This window comes from Globicephala melas, chromosome 8 (genome assembly GCF_963455315.2).
Source record: "Globicephala melas chromosome 8, mGloMel1.2, whole genome shotgun sequence".
Taxonomy (NCBI): domain Eukaryota; kingdom Metazoa; phylum Chordata; class Mammalia; order Artiodactyla; family Delphinidae; genus Globicephala; species Globicephala melas.
Genome location: NC_083321.1, coordinates 68,489,604 through 68,510,214, shown reverse-complemented (window position 1 = coordinate 68,510,214; position 20,611 = coordinate 68,489,604). Strand labels below are relative to the sequence as shown.

Here is a 20,611-nt window from a genome sequence, read left to right as displayed (position 1 = left end):
CATTGTTATAAAGGACATTACTGGGACAACTGCTAAAAATTTTTATGAACTGCCTATTACATAATAGTGTTATATCATCATTACATTTTCTAAATGATCATTGCTCCATGTAAAAGAATGTCTCTCTTCTCAAAAGATAGATGCTAAAGTATTTAGGAATAGATGGTTGTGATGTCTGCAACTTGCTCTCAAATGATTCATCAATAAAATTATAATATATATACATATAGTTATGTATGGAGAGAGATAAAGCAAATGTGGCAAATATTAGCAATTGGGGAATCTTAGTGAAGGATATATGGGAATTTATTGTTCTAATTTTGTAATTTTCCTATAAGCTTGAGACTTTTGCAAAAGAGAAAGGTGAAACAAATTTTTTAAGTCTTTTTAAGTCTTTAGGTGAAGTTCTCTCCCCAACAAGATGACATTATTTTCCCTTTAAGCCCAGGGGTCTTCCACTAATTTTGTTTTACTATTACACTTTTCTGTTGATAACTTTTCCTTCCCTGGCTTGGGAAGCAGGTGAGAGAAGGTGGAGAGAAGGTGATGGGCACGATTTGGATTCAGTGCATTTACAGTGTCTCCAAGAGATCCAATGAGACAGGGACTCAGGGGAGAGGTTTAGGCTAAGACATGGAATTAAGTGTCAGGTGGTGATACTTTGAGTTTTTCTGGGGGGAGCTTGGAGAATAAGAGTATCACAATGAAGGAGACTAAGAAGTGGCACACATGAAGGGAGAACCCAGGGGTGCCATGTCTCAGGAGCTGTGGAAGGACAGAATTTCAGCATGGAGGACATGGCTAGCAGTGTGAATGCCCCGAGGAGTAAAGCAGACATCTGCAAAGTCCACTGGATTTGGCAAGTAGGTGGTCCTTGGTGACCTGGTCAACGGCAGCTCCCAGGGGGAAGGCAGTGGGATTGGTGTCAAAATCATGCTTGGGTTTGGGTGCACTAGAAGTGAAATTGCTGAGTCTACAATTCCGATAACCCTATTTTGAAGACAATGAGAGCAAAACTGTAGCATCATAGTGACAGTTGGGTGAAGGCAGATTTTTATTTTTGATTTTTAAAGCTGGAAGGGATCTGCCCATGGAAATTTGCAGAAGTGGAAAGGGGAGATTCCCAGATTAGCAACAGCCCAGAGGAACCCATGGGCAGGGGATCTCCACACAGTGGAGGGGCCAGCCCTAAGGGGGGAAAAGAGTGTCTTTTCCTACCTCGCAGCCTGTGGTCCTCAGGGTCCTGCCTTCTGTCCTGGATGCCCTTTCTCTTCTATAGGGTTCTCCTCTCCTCTCTCAAAAACAAACCAGAATGTTCCCTTCTTTCCTAATATCTCCCCTGATGAGCCACCCACAGGATCCCGCAAAGCATTGTACCGATCTGGGTAGGACTCAGAATTTGGAGTCAGAAGACAGCTTAGATTTTTCCACTTGACTTCCTGTGTTATCCTTCCCGAGCAGCAATTTTCTCGTCTTTAAAACAGGAAAATATACTTTATTGTGTAGGTTTTTCTGAGACTAACTTAAGATAACATATGAAAACACTTTAAAAACTCTAAAGCGAACGTGATTAAGTAGCTTCCAGTTTTCATTGTTTGTTGTGTGCATATTTTGTTTGTTTGTTTAGGTCTGTTATGGTCGTGGCAAAGATTCATCCAGCAGTTATTTGTCAAAGGCTTACCATGTGCCAGACCCTCTGTCCTCAGCATCCGGCAATGTTCTAGTGACCAGGAGACCTGGAAGTTGCCAAGAACGCTCTCTACAGCCACTGGTTTCTGACTGGGCAGCTCACACAAGATCATGAGCCTTTGCTTTTTGGGAGGATTAAAAAAAAAAAAAAAAAAGCGTGGCAACACAGACATGGACTCTGTCCGTGTTTTGTAATTGTGATGAACCGTATAGTGCAGGTCAATGGGAGCCAGTTGGCAATGATCGCAATGAGGTTATAGCTGAGGACAGCTTATAATAATCTAATTTTCCACTAGGTGACAGCAGAGCCCACGGTATTACCTTAATCATTGTTCCTTTCCAACAACTAGGCTTGAGAATCTTCTGAAAGATCCTGCCATTCTGGAGGGAGTAATTGTTGCTAAAACGATGATACATGGCTTTGAGATGTCATTGTTGGTCTCCTGAGAGACCTAAACTCCAGATTTTTAAAATGAATTTTAGTGCTTGACATTCTAAGTCACTTGAATTTATGGAAACAACTACAACAATAATTTTAAAAGCTAACATGTATTAAGCATTTGCTACATGCCAGGCATTGTTACATGTGTTCAGGGCCCCTGAGACAAGGCTACTTCTTAGAGGCTTCTCAGGGACAGAAAGTTTCCCCTTTAATAAAGAGCTAAGCCTTCCCCATGCTGCTCCTGTAACCGTAACACTAACTACATAAACATGGCCTCACAGTTTACCCTGCCTGGGAAAGGAGGAGTTTGGCTAAGCATACGAAGAGCCCTTTATAGGGTTGTACAAACAATTTCATTTATAATTGGTGTTTCTCAGAGCACTTTTCATTTTTAAAAACCTTTTTCCTCAAACTCATGTTAACCCTTGGTCGGGTCCCCTGTTGGTGGTTCACTCATCTTGGGAATGTCTGGTGAGTTTCTAAGTGACTCAATGGAGTCTTTTTTTCAGGGGCTGAGGCTGAAAAGCCAGGCAGAGTGAGTTTGACTCACTGTGGCGCAAAGCCTTAACCATCAGAAGGAAGAGAATTAGAGCAAGTGGCTGGCATCTGATTCTGTCCCGTAAATGTCTTCTAAATGCTTGTCTTGGCCCTGAGGAGAGCAAGGACTGAGAAGTAAAACGACAGGGCAGTTTTGGAACACGCTGAGGCACAAGCAGGCCTGCTTTGGTTTTATTCTACCTGAATATAACACAGAAACCGGAGAGGCATTCTAGCTGGCTCCTACACAGCTACTTAAACTTGTTACTTATTTCTATATCTGAATGAATGCTATAAGTATAGAGAAAATTTCAAAAGCACAACAAATCATACAGTTAAAAAGTAAGTATTCCCTCGCACACTTATTCCCCACAGGCACCCACTGTAACCACAGTTAACAGTTTCCAATGCTGCCCAGCTTTGGCACCCAGAGAGAACCGCTATGCTCAGTAGAATTGCAACAGAGATGCTGGCTCCTGACACAGCAGCTCGGGGCAGCTCAGATAGCGCAGTCTGTTAACACATAACACCTCCTACTGACTCTCAGGGGCTAGGAGGTCACGGTGTGTGGGAAATTGAGCCAGAGAAAACTGGGAATTAATGAGGAGATGGCCTTATTTCTACCCATAGACTGATGTGCCCTGGGAAAATTCAGTGTACTATTATTATAGAAATGGCATATGTTCTCAGATGAAAGTTTAAAAATACAGCTAAGTATATCTCCTTACGTAAGTGCAGATATATATATGTATGTGTATATATATATATATATATATATTTTCACATGTATATATGAGTATATATTTGATGCAGTTCCTCCCTGCAATATGGACCCAAGAATTAGCAAACAATGTCTCCATGCAAGAAAAGCTGAGATTCCTAAAGTCACCAGGAGCCTGATCCCACAAGGTCAGCTGGAACCACGAGAAGGAACAACCACTGCAGAGTGGCAGCCAGGCTGGACGAGCACACCCCAGCCCCTGGCACTGGCCCAATGTGCATTCACAAAGCACATATGCTGCTTGACCATCTCAGCTGACACCTAGCGTAATTACTGCGTCCTGTTCCAGTCACAAAAAATGTCCCAAGTTTGTCAATAAATTATATGATCACACTAAATACAATTCTTCTGTGCTTCATCTTCCCCAGCACAGCTCCTTCAGGGGGTTGGAATGATTATGGACCTCTGAGTTAGGGCAGGCTTAGGAGTCTAGCAGCTTACATACCCAAAGCTCTAACCATCTTTCTCTCCCTGGGGCCTCTCCTGTCTAGCAGTTCCCTATTTCTGGGGTCCTTGAACATAAAAGGGCTACCTCCAGTCCAGACAATGAAACTCCCCGCCCTCTCTTCGAAGATTGGTTGTCCTAAATCCCTATATCCCCTTTCTTCAAAGGCCTGCACTCAATAGCACTAAGGGAAGTTACTGCTGAGAAGGGTAATTTCTCAGGATAGTTCTTTTGGGTCCCATCAAATCCCTAGCATGTCACCTGTAACACAAGAAAAAGAAGAAAATAAAACTCCACCATAACCCTCAACTAGAAATTTCCAGTGGTTACTATTATCAAAACATCTTCTTCTGGATATATATGTAAAGTCTTTTATTAGAGCTAGCAGTTTTTCATCTGATTTGTGTAACTTTTCCGGGTAAACAATCATGATTTGCAACTAATAACTATGTTGACACCCTTCCAATATTTATTTATTTAATCTTTTAAATATTCTTATTTTAGAGTCTAAAACTTCTAGGATAAAATTAAATAATAACAGTGATAGCTGGCTTGTTTTCTTCCCGACTTTAGTAGAATGCCTCTAGTATTCTACCACAAAAACTGATGTGTGCTATTGGTTTAGGACAGGAATTTGTGTGAAGGGAGTATCCTCCTATTCTAAGTTTACCAATTACTGTGGTTGTAATTTATAGAATAAATTGTTAGTTTCTTGATTTTCACTTTTGTCCAGATAAATGGCACTGGAACTAGACATTTGCTAGGGAATAATACTACTAATTTCACAGCATTGTTGCATTAACTTATCACATTGCCTAGAAAGTAGCAATTGCTCAATGAATGCATTATTATAGCTATTGTTAGTAATTATTATTATTCTATCCTTCAGTGGGATCATAGTGAAAAATCTCCTTAGAACAGATTTTGAACAGTTAAAAGTGTTAAATCTAAGGCTATCTAATGATCATTCTAAGGTCACTGTGCTCTTTTCTTTAAGGGTGGTAGGGTGACCAACTTTCCTAGGTTGCCAGGATTGACGGGTTTCCAGGGATGAGGGCTAGATGTACATTTCTGATTGTCTGGTACCCTTCACCTAAGGTTGCCCAGGGTCATCTCAAATTCAGTATGTTCAAAACCAGACTCATCATTTGAGCTTTCAAATACGATCCTTTTTCTGTTTTTTCCATCTCTGCCAGGACTAGTACCAACCAACCAGTACAAACCAATTTAGCCTGAGCTTAAATATCAGAGTTATCTCATTCCCTCCCCCCATCTGGCCAATGCACAGACCCAGCTGGTTCTAACACTGTGCTATGTTCACCTCAGCAGAGCATGCCCACTGTCACCTCCCATCAGGCCTCCTCACACTTCACTTGTATTGCAGGGGTATATTAACTCAGCACCCCGAGATTAGGCTGTGTCCCACCTGATTATCCTCTACGTTGCTGCTTACGTCTTCCTAGAGCTAAAATCTAATCACAGCAGTCCCCAGAAGATTAGTGGTTCTCAACTGGGATGTCTCCCCAAACTGCCCAGGAGTTTTGAAAAACTGAACCGCAAATGAGACTTACTTAGTCTCTGGCATTGGGGCAAGGGCCTGTGTACTTTGAGAAAGCTCCTCATGGGATTCTGATGATTAAGAGTCATTGCTGTAATGGAACCTCAATGCCTACTGAAAACACCTTAGATTTGTTATTGCGATATTTAAGGCACTAACTTTTGCTTCGAGCCTTATCTCCCTTACTCCTTACATATCCCAAAGTCTGGCGCAAACTGACTACAACAGTTACTGTTTCCTGAATGCCTCCTGATGTGTCATACCTTTCATCAGTCTGCTTTTGTTACCAGGAATACCCTTTCTTCCCCATTTGTTTCTCTCAATTATGCCTTTTCTTCAAGGGCAAGCTTAAATGAGACTAATTTCGATAAAAATACATTTAAAGCACTTAGAATAGCTCTTGAGTGATAATAAGCCCTCATAAATACTAGTGGATGTTGTTATTATGATGATATAAATTTAAAAATTCTACCTCCATGAATCCTTACCTTCCCCTAAGTCAAAACTACTCTCTCCTTCTTTTTTGTTTCCATTGCCCTTTGTTTCTACTCCTTTTAGGGTACTTGTCAGATTCTATTTCATTTTCCAGTTATTTTTGTACCAGCCTCACCTCTCCTGGTAAGTGCATCCTTGTTTGATGAATTCTGTGCTGGTCAAGGACCACATCATATTCAAAACCCTATAGTCGGGGCTTCCCTGGTGGCGCAGTGGTTAAGAATCCGCCTGCCAACGCAGGGACACGGGTTCGAGCCCTGATCTGGGAGGATCCCACATGCTGCGGAGCAACTAAGCCCGTGCGCCACAACTGCTGAGCCGGCGTGCCTAGAGCCCGTGCTCCGCAGCAACAGAGGCCATCCCAATGAGAGGCCCACGCACCGCGATGAAGAGTAGCCCCCGCTCGCCGCAACTATAGAAAGCCCGTGGGCAGCAATGAAACTCCAATGCAGCCAAAATAAATAAAATTTATAAAAGCAAACAAACAAAAACCCCTCTAGTCCCCACTTAGTCTTGCTCACAGTTATATTCTCAACAAATTTTTACTCTTTTAAATTGAGCTCTAAATGATCCATGTTCATTGCCAATCCAGCCAGAAGCAGATGTTAAGGGGCATTTCTAGCCTTCATGCCCAGCACGTCTTGTCTCAGAGCTGAGCAGCAGAGAAGCCTAAGAGCCCTTTAAATTAAAAGTGGCAAGAGAATTTCCAATCAGAGCGGGGAGAAGAAGACATTAACGTTGTTTGAGTACATACCGTCTGCCAGGACACCATGGTCTGCTCGCCCTTGGAACAGCTGTGTGGCGTGGAGCTGCTCTTGCCTCGTCATGTACTCTTCCCTCCCGTTGTTTGCTCAATGTAACATTTACGTCTGACATTTGCTTAGCGCACCTCCCCAGTTGTTTCTGAGCCTGGTAAAGAGGAAACAGTTCACTGGGTGGTAACGCCAGGTACTCAAGATTTTCCTCTGAGAATTCGGGACCAGAGCTGTCGAGCAAGGGCACAATTTGTGACTGATGTGTTAGCAGTGCTCTTTTGAAAAGTGTAACGCACTGTTAAAAGTCAAAATATCTATAATTTGTCCTTACTGTCGGCTAGGTGGCTATTTAAATTGTTTTCGAAGGATGAGTTTCAAAGAGCAGTGGCTTTACCCAAATCCACCCTCCTGGGAGGGGTGACAGTATTGGCCCATGGCATTATGTCCCTGTGAACGGTATCAGAAATGTAGATCCAACTTGCTGGAACAAGGGACAAGAGTGGCTCTCTGGGCACGTGCTCCTATGTTGGAAGGTGACTAGCACTGTGCATAGGGTGGCCATAAACTTACTATTCGAACTGGGACATTCCAAACAACGGAGTAAATTGGGGCTATCCCAGGCAAACTGGGACCTTTGCTATCAGAGCATGGATCACCCCACGGGAAATGGAGTCGAGGCAGCCACTCTTTTCAACAACAGATAAGCACCAAAAGAGAAGGTGTGAATCCTGAGAGCAAGTACAAAGATCCCTGGATGTGCCGGATTAATCTTGAAGTGACTGAACTATTCAATAAGTCTCTGTACTGTGACCTCACGTAAGAGCAGGCTTCTCAATCAAAAGAGCAAGTCATGCATTGGGTCGGCTGAGGAGAGTCAGGCCTCTTCTTGTAAAGAGCGCCCTGTGACAATGGGGAGGCGTGGACTCTGCCTGGACACTGAAGCTAACACCTGAACTGGGAGTGTCAGTGGGGGGCGGTCGTCACACTGACTGCATCCACCATCTTCTGGACTCTCCAGCCAAGGGGTCATCCTAGGGCCTCTCCAAATCCTGACTCCATCTTCAAGGCTCAGTCAGAGGTGAACTGCTCTAGTAAGTATTCTCACAGTCCTTCAAATGCCACCGCTTCCCACTTCCTCAGAACTGCTATACCTCCTCTACTATAGATTTTGAGATTTAAGGGGAAATGCATCACCAGCCCAACTAGAAGGCACCTCTACTTATTTTTAACCCCTGTCACATTGGGAAGTTGTTCAGTCCAGTTGTTCCGCCCTTGGCATATACAGCTGTGCATGGGTAAGTGTTCTTGCACGTGGACTGTTTTGTGTTCCCAAACTGATTGGGCAAATGAACCATTGTCCCTCCTCCATGCACATGACTCAATGATCAATGAATACGTGTTGATTTTGAGAAGCTTGTTTTGTATGTAGAACCATCCTAGGTTTGTTCCAAGTGGAAGAGCTATTAACTTCAAAAATTACCTGAGCTTTCCCCTTATTTCTCAACACATTACCAAAAAGCCCTATCCTAGTCTGGTATGGATAATCAGATTGCTTAGAGACACAGCGGCATGGAGTCAATATTTTAGCCGGCAGGGTGATGCTGACAGCCTGAAGTATGCAGTGGAAATGGTATAATCAGTAGAAGCTTTAAAATCCATCAGATCAGAATTGGGGTCCTGGGTCTGGTTTTTACTATGGGGCTTTAGGATTCACTTCCTTTCTGAGCATCAGTTATCTCTAAAATATTGATAATAACATCTGTTTTGCAGGGCTGTTGCAAGGATTAAATGAGATAACATATAAGAAAGCACTTAGCATGAGGCCTAGAACAAAGTAAGTGCTCAGTAAATGTTAGATAATCCTCAAGCTGAATGGGTTCCCTATGTTGTTTTAGGGGATGCCAAATCCTGTAAGCCTAGGACAGAAGATGAGAGTGGTTGTACGAAAAAGAGGAATAAAGAATCTCAGTGATTACACCTTATGCCAGATGCCTGAAAAGGAGTGTGGTAAAGAAACAATAATCCTGGAGTTTGGATTGGCTTCTCTGGAACCTTTCACTTTAAATGTAATCAGTTGTAAACTGTATCCTCAGCCTGAAAATATTTCAGCAAATTTGAGAAACTACAGAAAAGCATTTCCCAAAGTTTGGTCCATGGAACACCAGTCGTAAGAGTTAATTCATGAAAAATGGTTCTGATGTCAAGTGTGTTTGTTAAATTCTGCATTCTGCATCACCCTCTTGGGTATGGCCATGCACATTAACATATTAGAGACTATGAAAACTCTGCGTTAAATAAAACTGTTTCGTTTTGTTAAACTTACTTGACCATGGAACACTTTCCACATGACATTTGTTTACACTGACTTTACTATTCCAAAAACAAATTTCAGGAAATACGGCTTTAAAATGGTGGCTCTCAAACTTTAGCATGCATCAGAATCACCCTGGCGGGCTTGTTAAAATACAAATAGCTGGGACACACCCTCAGCATTTCTGAGTCAGTAGGTCTGGGGTGGGGGCCAAGAATTTATATTTCTAGCAAGTTTCTAAGTGATGCTGATGTTACTGGTCTAGGGACTACACTTTGAGAACTACTGTTATAGAATATAGAAATTCCACCAGGCTCTCTCATGTTATTTCCTAGAACAATGCTTCTCAAACTTGAATGTGCCACCAGTCACATTGTATTGTTTTATAAATAGAGATTCTGATCAGTAGATCTGGGGTGTGGTCTGAGATTCTTCATTGAAAGACAAGGATGCTGTTGGTCCATGGACCCAACTTTGAGAAGTGAACCAATAGAACGTGATACTGCCCAAGCTCTTTTGCTCTCCAAGTAATGAGGCATCCTTCTATCAAAACTTCTGGTAAGTATTTCTGTAAATTCCAAGTTAACCAGAAAAGTAAACTGATTTCCTTTGTCTATCTGGACAAACACAAAATTTCACAGAGGATTTGTGTGGAGCAAGTTTTCTGCTGACATTATCAGGCTAACATAGACTTGAGTAAGAGTCTGTAATCTTTTCTTCGTATGATTTACCGTAAACCTTATAGTCATCTGAATGAAAGCTTGTATTCATTAGCTGTGGGTGACAGGGACCCAACGTAACAATGATTCAAATAAGATTTCTCTCTCACAATGAAGTCCAAGATGATGTTACTAGTTCTACTCTAGGAAATCATCAAGGGCCCAGGCTCCTTCTGTTTTGGTGGCTTGTCATCCCTAGAGTGTTACCCTTACGTGCATGGTTCAAGGGCAAGACTCATACGCTGCACTTATTCTTTCTGCTCAGATCGTATTGGCCAGAGTCTAGTCATACAGCACACATGGCTAGGTTCCCATGTGCGGAGTTAAAGTTGTATTTCAATGAAAGAAAAAGAAGGGACAATGAATAATCTCTGTTATAGCAATGCTACTAATAAATTGTGGAAGGGGAGGGAAAATGGGGGCATGGGGATAGCAATTTGCTTGAGGGACATTCACTTAAGGTATTAAGATATGCTTGTGTGTTACTCTAGACCTGGTGGAAAGTACTGTTGTAAAATACACTTTTTAAATGTTTCCTGGTTTATCTTTCTTTCTCAACAGTAAAAGAAGATAATTACAAAGACAGTAGATGGTTCAGCAGCAAATCTTTATAAACCCGTTAAATGGGTTTCAGGAGTCCTGCAAGGAACCGATTCCTGTGAATAGCAGCCGTTACCGACATGTTCTTCCATTGGTTTGGATAGTGTACAGGAGAGCAGCTTTTCTGGGGGAAATTCTTTGACCATTCAGTTGTAACAACCTGGAATTCAGCCCAATTTGGGCTAGTGGCTTCATTTTTTCAGGACATGCTTAAAGAAATCAAGCTGTGGAACATGCATAGCAATTGTAAGCCACTATTTTGTACAGCACGAGGCTGTAATTTATGGTCAACTCCAGGAGGTACCCTCTTATGCATGGAAAACCTATCCGCCATGAATGGGAAGTCTACTCTGTCCCCATTCCTACTGTACTAGTCCAAGTCCAGAAGGTATGAGGCCAGGCAAATTTTATGCACGGAGAGCTATATTCCAGAATCAAATTTTTTTGTTTTTACCTTTTTTAATTGAAATATAATTGATATATAATGTTTCAGGTGTACAGCATAGTGATTCAGTTTATATATTTATATATAAACACGTATATATATTCTTTTTCAGATTCTTTTCTATTATAGGTTATTCCAAGATATTGAATATAGTTCCCTGTGCTATACAGTAGGTCCTTGTTGTTTACCTATTTTATATATATATAGTGTGTATCTGCTAATCCCGAACTCTTAATTTATCCCTCCCCGCCATTCCCCTTTGGTAACCGTAAGTTTGTTTTCTATGTCAGAATCAAGTTGTGGTAATTGACATGTAAATGAAGATTATTATTAAGAGTCTTGTTTTTAAAAACCTAAGTGTTGTGATATAAATAGCTTTGTCTTTTATTTCCTCAAAGAACCACATTTGAATATTCGCCAATAAAGTCAAACTTGTTAGATGGTAAAGAATTTCCTGACACAATTAATGTAGATCCAAAGAGCTGATTAGAGGATGAATTAGGAAACACTTACATTATGCAAAATGAACTGTTCCTTGGTCAATTTCTCACTTCTCTGACTTAATACAATAGCCCATCTTTAAGAAGTCAATCACTGATCTAATTTATTATAAAATGGATGCAGTCTATTGAGAAAATCAGGTCAAAGTGCTTAGCCATTTTATGAGGGAAAAATCAAACAATGAACAATTATGGGCTATTATGACTGAGAAACAAAACTGACAGAAAGAGAACCATATAAATGGAGCCTAATGTGGTTGGCTACCAGCTTGGCCTTAAAGGAAACAGGGTGGTGACATTTTCTTTTTAAAAGGGTACCTTTTTCTAAGGACATCTTGTCTTATAAACTTCTGAGGACATGAGCTGGAATGCAATCCTCTAGCTGGAACATCTCCTGTCTCCTGAGTGGAAACTTTCTAACTTCCATGCCACTCTTTTTCATTACAAAAAAGCAGATTATGTGTACTTATTTTCTCTAATGAGGTCCCCTGGGGATCGGCATCTCCTAGGCAGATTTCCCTAGTGAGGTATGGTTCTACTCCTTCCCAATGCAGCTGGTATCACTCAACGTTATTAAGTTGTGAGAAAGCTCCTCAGATCACCGTGGAGAGTGTTCTAAGTAGTGGAAATTCTAGGATTCCTCAGGCCTGACATGTGTCTCTGGTGACCTACTTACCATAAGTAAGTCTTTCACATACTCCCTTTGAACTGTGATAAAAAGTAGACTACACAAAAACTGACGGGTATGGCCTATCAAATTAAATCCCAAACCAGACCCTGATGTTAAAATCCTGAAACGGAGGGGACTTATCAAGTTAAATTTTACACGTGAGGATACTGAATTCTTAGTGACCAGAGAAAACCCAGACTTCTGTACTTGGCATGACAATAGTTTCATTAGAAGGCAATGCAGGTTAAATAACTTCCTTATAGGTTAATATTTAACCAATACATAATGCTTAAAATGGAAAGCAGCACATTTTTGAAGGCACTCTTCTTCTTTTAAGCCTTTTGGAAGGACACCTGGGATTTATTTAAGTACAAGTTTTAAGCCTTCTTACCATTTATATTAAATACCAAAAGGAATAAATAGCATGTGGGAAAATAAGTGTGTGCTTCCTAGCACTTGCCGTAAGTCACTTTTTCTATTGCCCTTCACAGGGTAATATTTTCAGAGGACAGTGTTGAATATGTGGGTAGTGACATTTATGTCAGTTAAGCCCCAACAGTGAAGCCCAATTACCTGATTTCCTGAGGATCTTCCTTACCTTTCATTCTATGAGAACAGACAGACAATATGTACAATGCACTAATGACTCAATCACACCACCAACCAGTGGCCTGCAGCGTGGAAATGCACCCACAACCTGCCAGCTCAGGAGTCAGGCCCTCCCTCAAGTGGCTGGGATGCTCAGTGGTTTGCAACATGCATCCCAGCGCTGCAACTGAACTTGGTTTTCAGCTGTGGGACTTTGGGCAAGTTGCTTCATCTGTCTAAGCCTCAGTTTTTTTCAGCTAAAAAATGGGGTAATACAACACCTGCCTCATAGGGTTGCTGTGCAGGGTAAATGGGGTAATTTATGAGTGAAACTCACTTAGCGTGGGGCTTGCCTCCATGAAAGTTAGATTCCCTTGTTGTTACATTTATTACTATGACTACTTTCAACAAAATTAACTAGACCATTGTGATGTGAGAACTCATTTTCTTACCTTTTTAAAATGTGACTTAGAAGAAAAGGTTAAGAGCAAGAATCTAGTTAAAGGGACCAAACTGAACTAACCTAACCTAGCTCTTATCATTTTACCCCCTTTTTAACCCCATCTTTGCCCCACTGCCAAATGGCAGAAAAATGGAGCCTCCGTGGACAATTTTTCCAGGATAATTTACAATTTAATATACAGCCCTAGGACAGTATATCCTCAGTAGGGCCCTCCAGGAACTGGACATGGGGAAGGGAAGATGAGAGGAGGGGACTGCAGAAAATTCTATTCCCAACTTAACAGCCCTGAAGAAAGGGAAAGAGCCTGGAGATGATAGATGGATAGGCAGAGTGAGTGACATATGATAGGGGCCCTCACTTGGTACGCATGTACTGCTCTACCCAGCATGCTTTATTTTTTTGGTCAGAAGCCTGAGTGTTTCGCCAAAATCAAGGCAACAGCTGCTTCACTAACTGCCGCCCTCCTACCTGACGATTACTGGCCTGAATCAATAACCACCCCCAAGAAAGTTACTGAGGTGGTAACGAAAGCCATACAGGATTCCAAATTTTAAGAACTTTCTGGGATACGGATGTGATTTCCCATTGTCTGAATAAATGTTTCTGGAGACAGTGTAGTTGAAACTTGACACTACTATTGGATTTTGAGCAAATCGTTTAACTTCTCTTACTCTCAGTTTCTTCATCTGTAGAATGGAGATTATACATGAAGTCTTCTTAGGGAAATAAATGAGATTATGTATGTGCAGTTATAAAGGTCTCACCAGGAAACAGCTGGCATACGCATACATACTCATACAAAGTGCTAATTGAGGAGAGTCGAGGAGAGGAACTATTTACAATGATATGGGCAGCTTTTCAAGAACATCAACAGGGGATGATGTGGTATCCGAGGGCAGGCAGTGGGGAGGAGGAACATTCCTGCCTCTATGCCTGGAAAGGCAATAAGAAGGAGTGTTTACCGGGACCCTGGAGAGGGCTGCCCGACAGAAGCTGTGACTTTCTTAGAGGGGTGCAGCTACCCTGTAGGGACTTAGTAAGGAGAGTACCAGAAAAATGAATTCCTGACCTCCTTCACCTCTGTCCTAGGATCGACCTCCTTCTACTATCTCTAAACCTCAAAACCAATTGGAGGCCCATTGAAGCATTCTATACAGGACAGCCTTCTGGGGCCCAGAACAGGATGGAAAAAGTGGGAAAGAGGATCTGAGGGGGAAATGGAAGACAAGTGGAGAACACTTTCAGGCACATAGTATTTTGTCTGGTGCCTAGGTGGTATGTAATTATAATTATTACAGCAAAGAAAAGAATACACAGACCAGGTTTCAAATTCTAGCTCTACCTTTGTGGGCGTGAGTGGCAAATAAGCCAAGAATTTTTCAGAAATGTTCAAAGCTTTATAAATGTAGACTTTCTGAACATTTTCAGAAATGTATTTCAGTTGTCTGCTTATTGTCAAGAGGATTTTCCCGATAATATTGTCTCGTATGCTCAGTGGTACATGTTTCAAGCACAATCTTAACTGTATTGCTTCAGCTTTCTGGGAAAAGACCCTAAGTGTGGTCGATCTGGGATTTAATGGTAATTCCACTGACACCCAGTTCATTTGGGTTCCCTTTGTCCTGAAGTGTCAAGCTTTTCTAGGGAGTCCTTCTTGGGTCCATTAATGAAACAAGTATTCAATTCAGAGTCTTCAATAAATGCCACGTTGTGTGGAGAATGTACCTTTTCCCAATCCAAATGACAAAAAGACATTATTTATGATGGTGATACAATTTTGCATATAAATAATCTAAAAGCAGGATGTAGCAGTAGCTGGGTAAATTGATATTTAAAAACTCTATTTCTTGTAGGCCAGCAGTCTTTCTCAAGACGGGTCCCTCTCATTTTGACTATAAAATTTCAAAGGACTTTTGAGAAAATCTCCTCTCTTCAGTTGTTCCCAGTCATTCGAATGTAAATTCTGAAACTGCTGTCTCCCCAGTCACAGAGATAATTGACATTAAAAATGAAGTATTTGAAATCAACTAAGAACAGGAAAACGTAAATTTTAAAAAATAACAAACTTCACCTATAGATGACTTTCTTGAATACCTGTCTTGACAAAACTTAGTGTTTGGCAGGGACCATGACTTTCCCTTTTTGTAAATTTAGTGTTTGTTTTTATCATGTACTCAAAGAATCAAACAAGACGTAATGAAAAACCAGCTCTCCCTACAATTCCCTTTCTCAAGAGGCAACCACTTCGAACTCCTCTGGTAGTTTCATTTGGTATTTACCTCCGTATCTGTAAATAACACTCTTACAGTAGTACTGATGTTTCAGCTTCAGATATTATCTATTTTCTCACAACTCTGAAAAGTGAGAATTTAGCTCTTTTACACAGCCTTCACAGAGAATATTTCTCCCCACCACACCCACATCTTCGAACAGAGCTGTAATACACTCTCTGTTAAAGCTTTGTTTTGTGTTTTTATTATTATGACTTGACACATTATTCACTGCCAAGGAAAATGGCGCACTGTACTTGTATTTCTTTTATCAATGTTTTCTGTTTGAAGGTATCCCTTCTTGGTACCTTCTGTTCTCCTGCCCCCACTGGGACTGCTTACTCTCTAGGACTGCTGCACAACTGGGACCCTGGCATTGGCATTTCCTTGGGATTCACCTCTCCTGCATTGGATCCCTGCTTTCCTGGATCCCATGTCTACTTCTTCCTAGGTTTACCCCTTAATTGTGATGGAGCATTCCTCCCATGCTTTCTAAGAGAAGGAACATAGGAAGTATATGTTTTGAGCTCTTATATATCTTAAAATGTGTTTATTTTATGCTTTCATCTGATTGATAGTTTGGCTAGGTATCAGATTCTAAGTTGGATGTGTTTTACTTCGGAAGTTGTAATGCAGTGCTCCACTGTCCTCCAGCTTTTGTTGTTGCTATTGGGCAGTTAGATGCAACTGCAATTGAATGTGATCCCTTCCTTACCTTTTATTTATTCATTTTTTATCTCAAAAAGCTGTTAGGATCTCCCTATTACTTTCAGTGTTCTAAAATTTTACAATTTAGGTATGTCTTGGCTTAAGTCTGTTTTCATCTGCTGTACTAGGCATTCAGTGTTGTACTGGGCAATCTTTCTAATTTGGAAACAAACACCCTTCAATTCTGAGAAATTCTGTTGTATTATTACTTTGATTTTTTCCTTCTCCTTGGACCCGCTAGACGAATCCTTAATTTTATTATTTTTTCTATTTTCCTTTCTTTTTGTCTTTTTGTTCTACTTTTTGTTCCATGAACATTCCTTTTTCCGTGGCATTCTATTCTTGTTTTATGGATGCACTATCTTTTAAAAATTTTTTGTTTGAGAATATCAGGTTTTTTTAGTTATCTTGTACTACTTGCATTCTCTTTCCCCTAGGCACAGTTTTCAGTTAATTTTAATCTACTAACTCAGTCATAAAGAGTTAAATAAAACAAACTTATTGGTAATAAAAGTATGGTTATCAGCAACAATTACTCCAACAAAGAAACTCTTAAGAGGACCAGTGCTGGTCAGCATGTTTCCTAAATTCTTCAACAGAATACAGAAGTCATTAAAGTGGATATTAATTAGAAGATGGTGAGAAATTATCACTATATACATTGAAAACATAAGAGGGTAAAACATATTTAAGATACATAATAAATAATATTTTACACAGAGGGAATCAAAATAGAGTAAATGCTGAGGATTTGGTCCACTCAGCTTTTCTTTTTTGGAAACTGTTACCTTCTTCACACTGTCATCTGCAATAATTTCATCAGTACCTACCACATATATGACTTTGTTCACCCCTCACTTTACCAGTCTGGGGTGAGAACCTGATCTAAGTTGATCTAATCACAATTCTTTCCTGAGAAATTTAAAAACTGAAACTGAAAAAAAAGAAACTAGTGTCTTTCTGGACACCTGAACTGTAAACTATAGAAATTGCGAGGGTTTAGGAACCATGTTTCCTGCCAGGTAAACCTTAGAAGCAGAGGACCTCTGCAGCAAAACACTGCACAGATATACAAGCAGGTGCACAGAGAAAAGCAATGGCAGGAGAAGGAGACAGAGTCTCAGAGGCATCAAAATCAGCTGTTCCTGACCCCAGTCAAATCTCTGTCCTGGGGATCTCAGTAAAAGTCCCCCTTTGTCTTAAGTTAGTTTAAGCTGGTCCCTCTCTCTAGTACAATAAAAAACTCCTAATTAATATGTTCAGTTTACTTGATGCTTTCTGTGAACTAGGCAATGGACTAATGTTCTAAATACTTTATCTCATTAAATCTTCACAACAAACTGTGAGGTTGGAAATATTATTTTACACATGAAGAAACTTTTGAGATCTAACTACTGTATAAAAGATGCTATCTAGATGTTCCACAGGTGTCTCAAATCAACATGTCTGAAACACAGCCGTTTCTCCATCTGTGAAATGGTGAAGGCTATTTTCACAGCCTGAACTGCTTTTCTCCCTACATACATCTAACTCCTTCTAATCTTGAGGTGTCAGCTTAAATGTTCTCCGAGAAGACTGTCCTGCCTACTCAATCTGAAGTAGTTTCTCCAGTAGCACCCTATTACTATTTTCTTCACCAACACTGTAATTACATAGTTAATATTTTGTTTAGTTCTTTTCTTTTGCATCCTCCTATACTAGACTATGAACTCCAGTTCATACCAATATTCTTTGCCATTACAGACCCTGCATCTAGCATAGTCCCTGGCACAGGGGAGGTGCTCCATAAATGTGTTTGGATAAATTAAAGCTTTCTAAATATTTCCCTTCATGTATCCATGAGGCTATATTCAACAACTTTCAACACCTATTTACTTAACCACTGATACATGCAGGGCACTCTGCTAGGCCTTTTGAGACACAGACAAAGATACAGCTTCTCTCCTGCAGGCATTCACAGTACAGCATAAGACTCGGACAGGGAAATAATTATAAGGCACAGGGAGAGATGTTACAACAGAGATATGAACAAAGTATGGTAGTTACAAAGGAGGAAGTAATTGACATATGATCCAGGAAGTTAAAGTGAGGAAAAGAAAGAAAGGAATCGCCAGGGTTCAAATAGTCAGATTCTTTATAATGCCTTTATTCTAATATAGCTTTTCCCTATACTCTCTTCCAATTTACAAGATCTGGAGCAGAAGTCACAGTAAATATCTTCTCAAGTAGTGCAATATGAAACCATATAATTGTCTTGAATTTTACGATCATCCCTATCACTTGGCTTATCTCCATATCAGTCTGTAAAAACACTGAGCCTGGCTGCCTGCCTCGGCCCAGGCCTCCATTACAGGTCAGACCTTTTTCCCTTCCACACTGCCAGATCTGCTTTTCCTGATGCTGATATTAGAGGACAATGGCTTTTAATCCCTTTTAACACTCAAAGGATAATGTTGCTCTTTCAAGACACTGTCCCAAGTGTTCTCACTACAATGGGTGGTTTCTTGGACAGTTACCTATCCGATGCCTGTCTTCTCTCCCACTGATCTGTAACTAGGTACCCCACCCCAATACGGCTTAGGGACTATTCCTCTAGTTATGATCCACCACGATAGAGTTCTTTTTTCTCTATCTCCCCTACATCTTTGTTATGTGTCAGGAACATTTTACAGAAAACCTTTCTTTGGGGTTTGCAAGTGTATGTTTGTGAATGACTGGGGTTGAGTTAAGGAAAACAAAGGGTTTTGGCAAACCACTAGTAAAACTCACAAAAGATGCAACAGGAGGAAAGGTACAGATATTACGTAACTGCGTACTTTTTAAATCTTAGCATTTTAAATATTTATCACTATCACCATGTAGTTATATCAGTGATCCTAGAAATCAGACACACAACCCCCCATCAAAACAACAACAACAAACCAACTTTCCTCAGAAGACCCTACTGAAATAGAACGGACAAAAAGAAAAAGTCTTATGTCCTGGCTTTAAAGAACTATGAAATGAAAAAAAAAAAAGAGCAATTTCAAAATTAAAGCACTTTCATTCTATCCAAAAGCCTGCTTCAGATGTACCCACCTGAGGGGCCAGCTGCATATTGTAAGCCCCAGCTCTGGCTGCAGACAGAATTCCATCTTTGCCATTTACTACTTTATTATCCTTGGACAGGTTACTTAGCTCTGTGCGTTTAGTTCCCACATCTGTAAAATGGATATACACATTAGAATTATCGCACAGGCTTGTCATCTGAATTAAATAAGACAATGCATGTACAGTGCTTAAGAATATTTGACACTGCATCAGTATAATTACTCTTAACCTTAATTTCCTTTCAACACTGCGGCTAACGTCAAGTATCTGAAGGGCACTGAAAAATCCTTAAAGTGAAACTATCTGACTAAATGAAACGCTACTTGAGGGCACCCTCTATCTCTAAATAGAGGCATAGAGACGGAAAAACAAGTAGTCAGAACTCCAACATGGATGGGGCAAATTCCCTCCTACTTTGCATTCTTCAAGGTGCCTTGCAGAATGCTAAAGCCTTGCAAGTAGATGGCGTCCTGGAATTTGAGCTCGTGGTCATCTGTAAAGACACCCTCCCCACCCTCATCCCCACCAGGGAGCTATAGGCCTGGGTCTCCGCCAGCTCTAAGTTACTACCCCCAGTTATCTCCAAAACGTCCCTCCTCTCCCGTTACCCTGCCCTTCTGCAGCCGGACCTCCTCTCACTCGGGTCTTCTACCCCGAGCGCTGCTCACTGGCCGCAACCCAACGCCCCAGGAAGGCTCCTCGAGCCCCGGCGCCTCCGCCGGGCCGGGCCGCCCCATTGCGCATGCTCCCCGCCGAGCGGGTGCGGTGCTCCGGGCCGGGCGCGGTTCCCGCTCAGCCGGGAAGGCCTTGGCCACGCAGCGGCAGGAGCGCGCGTCCCGGGGCGGCGTCGTCCTGGAGACCCCCGAGAGATGGAAGCTGCGGCGCCGGCGGCGGCCGAGGCGGCTGGGCACGAAGAGCTCGGTGGGTGCTGGGCGCGGGCGGGGGCGCTGGCCGACGTGGCGCAGGGATGCGCGTCCGCGGGAAGCGCTGAGGCCCCGAGCCCGCACTCGGCCTCGGCCGGGGGTCTGGGGGCGGTGCGGGCGCCTGCGCGGCCGCCCACCCTGCCTCACGCGTCAGGGTTCGCGTTTCCTGTCCCTAGACAGGGAGAAACGCGGAGTGGCTTTCCGGTCGTTGTTGGGGTTTCTTGGGGGTCAGGGTTCTTGGGATTGTGGGTCTGGCGTAGGTTTGAATGTAAAACCATCAAAGCAGACCTCCCTGGGACATTTGGGTTGAGCCGAGGCTTAGGAGGTGACTGACCTCCGAGTCAGCACCTGCACAGGAACGAGTTGTCCGATATGAGAGCTGGGTCAGGCGAAAAGCTAGGCCCTACAGAGGGCGTCAAAATGTACGTGTGTGTATGTGTGCGCGCGCGCGCGCGAGCGCGCGCTGACGGTTGTCGTGCGTTGGTGTACGTTTCAAAGGCAATGCAGAGCCTTCGCAGACTCTCACTGTTTTTTTTTTCCAACGATGCTTTAAGGAAGTTGCCATGGTTTGGCCTTTCAGACACGGCAGCCCTGTTCGGAATCCCTGGTGAATCCTTAATTT

The 20,611-nt window shown here is 41.9% G+C and overlaps 2 protein-coding genes across 13 annotated transcripts in view; one reads left to right on the top strand and one right to left on the bottom strand.

Moving 5' to 3' along the window:
* DEUP1 (deuterosome assembly protein 1) overlaps window positions 1-20,426 on the bottom strand; it is a 224,017-nt gene extending 203,591 nt beyond the window's left edge. For 10 of the 11 annotated variants that reach the window (XM_060303890.1, XM_060303899.1, XM_060303901.1 and 7 more), the window contains exons 1-3: window positions 19,696-19,980; window positions 19,055-19,176; window positions 6,702-6,856 (exon numbers count right to left, since the gene is read on the bottom strand). The gene's annotated coding sequence lies outside the window, so the exon portion shown is untranslated. Of the gene's footprint in view, window positions 1-6,701; window positions 6,857-19,054; window positions 19,177-19,695; window positions 19,981-20,323 lie in introns of those variants that run through there. The other variant, XM_060303895.1, reaches the window with a different exon arrangement.
* Window positions 19,809-20,611, top strand: part of SLC36A4 (solute carrier family 36 member 4) — a 45,049-nt gene continuing 44,246 nt past the window's right edge. The window contains exon 1 of one of the 2 annotated variants that reach the window (XM_030883778.3): window positions 19,809-19,987. In XM_030883778.3, coding sequence (XP_030739638.1) covers window positions 19,936-19,987 — 52 coding nt within the window. In that variant the 5' untranslated portion in view covers window positions 19,809-19,935. The remainder of the gene's footprint in view (window positions 19,988-20,611) is intronic. The other variant, XM_060303908.2, reaches the window with a different exon arrangement.